Source organism: Sinocyclocheilus anshuiensis, unplaced genomic scaffold (genome assembly GCF_001515605.1).
Source record: "Sinocyclocheilus anshuiensis isolate Anshui unplaced genomic scaffold, SAMN03320099.WGS_v1.1 scaffold813, whole genome shotgun sequence".
NCBI classification, from domain to species: domain Eukaryota; kingdom Metazoa; phylum Chordata; class Actinopteri; order Cypriniformes; family Cyprinidae; genus Sinocyclocheilus; species Sinocyclocheilus anshuiensis.
The window spans coordinates 1,950,883-1,954,503 of record NW_015540942.1 but is presented as its reverse complement, the minus strand read 5'-3'; the positions used below and the strand labels follow the sequence as shown (position 1 = coordinate 1,954,503).

Genomic DNA, 3,621 nt, shown 5'->3' with positions numbered 1-3,621 from the left:
CAGGGTTCCCACACCTTGGTTAACTTCAAATCCAGGTCCAATACCCTCAAATTCAAGGACTTAATGTGGGGACACATTTCAAGTGAGAGCAATGTTACATCGTGTTACCTTGTAAGATACAGTGTTACAGTTTTCATGTGTCAAACATGCATATACACAAATATGCAAAACATTTTTTTTTTTTACATTTTTCTGGCCATATGACAGAGATCTGATATTCTAATTGTCGTCGAATATTCGGTACAGCATATACTGTATTCTAAAATGATCTGATATTAACTTTTGCATGGATTTTATTGAAAAGAGTTTAGGCTCATGTAACCAGAAGATTTAGGATATATGAATATGCTTTTCATACACAATATAATAAGTTTTCCTTGCCTCATGGGTTTACATTATCTTAACAAGCAAAGCAATTCAACATTAATTTCACGGTGTGTCTGTGAAACTTTGAGGTACCATCATAGTAGGTTTCATGCGCGCGTGAACGTAATGGCAATGTACAACACAAAGTACCTCACGCGGGAAACACTTAACGTAACGCGTAAATGCACGTAACTAACATAAATCAAGCAAGCTAGTTTGCATAGGCCACGAAGTGTTGGCGAAATAATACATTAGCGGACCAGAGGGAATAATATGGATTTTTTTCCAGAAAACTTCTTGCACAAAATAAATTCAAGCACTTTCAAAGACCTGTATCTATGCATGTTTATTTTCAAAAACTTTGCAGGGCCTTGAAAAAAAAAAACAACATTTCAGATTCAAACTTTCAAGGACCCGTAGGAACCCTGTTCACAATAGTACTGTACTTAAAAACAAAAACCAAACAAACAAACAACAAAAAAACCTTGGTGACCAAGACTACTAGTTTTTTTTTTTTTATAAAAACAAAGAACATCTTAGAGACAAAACTTTAACAGTAGTGTATGCATATTTCTAGGAACTTATTTTATTGTAATACAATAGCTAATTATAAAATAGATTTTCCTACACTTTCATGTAAGATTCTATTCTAAGTGCGATTTTAGAATATTAAGTGCAGGTGGGGGCTTACATTATTCTTGACGTTGGGTTTCATGTTGATGGTGCCAAAGATCTCCTCTCCGGTCTTAACCGTCAGATAGTCATCAAGGTAGAACACAGTCTGCTTCCAATGAGTGTAAGGAGACTCTGGGCCTAAAAGACAAATGCACTTTGTTTTTCAAGGGCTCATTTATAATTTAAAAAACTCATGGTGAAAAATGTGGTAGAGAGAGGGGAAGAACAAAAACAGCACTCACTAGTAGAGAAGCCTGTCCTTTTGTGGCAGCGAGTGAACTCTATGTTAAAGTAGGTTACCAGCGCATGAATGTAGTCATTCCAACAAAGACAGCACTCACTAGTAGAGAAGCCTGTCCTCTTGTGGCAGCGAGTGAACTCTATGTTAAAGTAGGTTACCAGCGCATGAATGTAGTCGTTCCTTTTCACCTGCAGGCAGAAAGGTGACGTGAAGGACAGGTCCTCAATCTTCACTGTGTAGATGTCCACCTCCTAATGAACCAAGAGAATCAGTAGGGTTGAAAAAATAAGCAAGCAGGGGTTATATAAAAACCAAACACTTCATATAATTGGAGTATATGATTATGAGTAATTGACAATTTTGAGTAAACTAACCTTAATGAGGCAGGCAGTACTAACGAGCTGTTTGGGGTCAACAACATCCACTAGTGGCTCCTTAATGGCCACTTCCTTGATACAGGACATATCAAAGCCATAAACATTCTCCCACCCTGAAAATGCAAACAAAACAAAATAAATGAAATGGTGTCTTATTTCAGACACAGCTGAAAAGGCCTCAAATGCATTCAGAGATTGACACGTACAGTGAATTTTGTAGTCCTTGTACTGTCGGTCCTCAATAGCAGTGACATAGAGCGTGGCTCTGTCAGGGAAAATCAGGCCATCAGGTTTCTAAAAAAGAAAAACAAATAGGCAACATGAACATTAATCATATTATGGTCAGCATGCACAATTTTTATAGTGAACAGCTTCAACACTCCAACACTTTAAAAGGACATTAGCATACACCCACCAGCCATTTGTCTCTTGCATAAATGACAGTGTTAAGCATGGATTCGTAGAAGAGACAGTAGCCCATCCACTCAGAGATGATTATGTCTACATTTTCCACGGGAAGCTCAACCTCTTCCACTTTGCCTTTAATGATGGTAACGACTGGACAGGGAAAATTAGGTTAAGGACTTGAGGTACATAACTCACGATACAGTAAGTTTAGCTCAAAAGATCGTCACAAATGTGCTGTGCATATGAGGTGTGAGAAAAATAAGTCAGTCAAGAGCTATAAGTTCTTACTATGATCCAACTTGTTGGCCTTCACAATCTTCACAGCATAGTCTGATATACTGCTGCACTCAATCTGGGGAACGAATGACAAAAGAATGCAAAATCAGACAAAAGCACAGCATGAGCACCTTTACAGGATGGGCAAGAACCCCATTTAACTAAACTAGTCAGTATCCATAACAAAAACTCAACTGCTGAAAACAATGAGGTGACATTTACATAAACCGGTAGGATTTACTGGGGAAAAAAAGACAAAAAAAAAAAAAAAAAAAGTAAAATCTGAGAAAAGCACAGCATGATCACCTACCCATCACCTTGACAGGACGGGCAAGAGCCTCATTCAACTAAACCAGTCAGTATCCACAACAAAAACTCGGCTGTTGAAAACAATGAGGTGACATTTACATAAACAGGTAGGATTTACACTCACCCCAATAACTTTCTTGGCTCCAGCTTTGGCTGCAAACATACAAAGGATGCCAGTTCCACTTCCCACATCCAGCACCACCTTATCCTTGAAGAGATGCTTGTTGTGGAACATGGAGTTTCTGTACGTCAGAGTACGAACTTCATCCTTTAGCATCTCCTGTGGACACAGAATGGGTTTACATTGATCACAGATATGAATGTGTAATTGTACCACTATTCATGAAACATGATGGACCAATAAGACTGTACCTCATGAATACCAAAGTGTGCATAGGAATCAAAGTAGTAGTCTTTGGAGGTCATGTCTTCTGCTGCAGGTTTTGCTGAACTCTCTCCCTGGGACACCTATTTAAAAGAAAAAATCAAATTATACACTATGAAACAAAGTATAAGATTTTAGGATTAAGATTAGGCAGTGTCTTTTGTATGTTAAATACAATTTTAAAAAGTTATCAAGAGAAGACAAAAACCCAGCTAGACAAGGTGGTCAATAAATCTGTTTTGTTGCTAATTGTGAGGAATTCTGTACAATGCTTCAACATTTTGTGGTGTCTCTTAAACGATTTGTATATGCGCAAATTTTAAAGGGGTCATATGATGCTTTTTTAAAGATCATTATTTTGTGTATTTGGTGTAACAGAATATGTTGACATGATTTAATGTTCAAAAAACACATTATTTTTCAAATACTGTACATTATTGTAGGTCCTCTATGCCCCGCCTCTCTCAAACGCTTCGTTTTCTACAAAGTCCCTCCTTCCGACAAGTGCAGTCTGCTCTGATTGGCCAGCTGACCCAGTGCATTGTGATTGGCCGAACACCACAAGCACTTGTCGGAAATGTAAC

General features: G+C 37.9%; 1 protein-coding gene across 1 annotated transcript in view; it reads right to left on the bottom strand.

Moving 5' to 3' along the window:
• Nucleotides 1-3,621, bottom strand: part of LOC107689671 (protein arginine N-methyltransferase 1-like) — an 11,256-nt gene that overhangs the window by 2,373 nt on the left and 5,262 nt on the right. Inside the window, exons 4-9 of the mRNA XM_016487788.1 lie at nt 2,356-2,419; nt 2,075-2,217; nt 1,866-1,953; nt 1,657-1,772; nt 1,383-1,533; nt 1,058-1,179 (exon numbers count right to left, since the gene is read on the bottom strand). Coding sequence (XP_016343274.1) covers nt 1,058-1,179; nt 1,383-1,533; nt 1,657-1,772; nt 1,866-1,953; nt 2,075-2,217; nt 2,356-2,419 — 684 coding nt within the window. The remainder of the gene's footprint in view (nt 1-1,057; nt 1,180-1,382; nt 1,534-1,656; nt 1,773-1,865; nt 1,954-2,074; nt 2,218-2,355; nt 2,420-3,621) is intronic.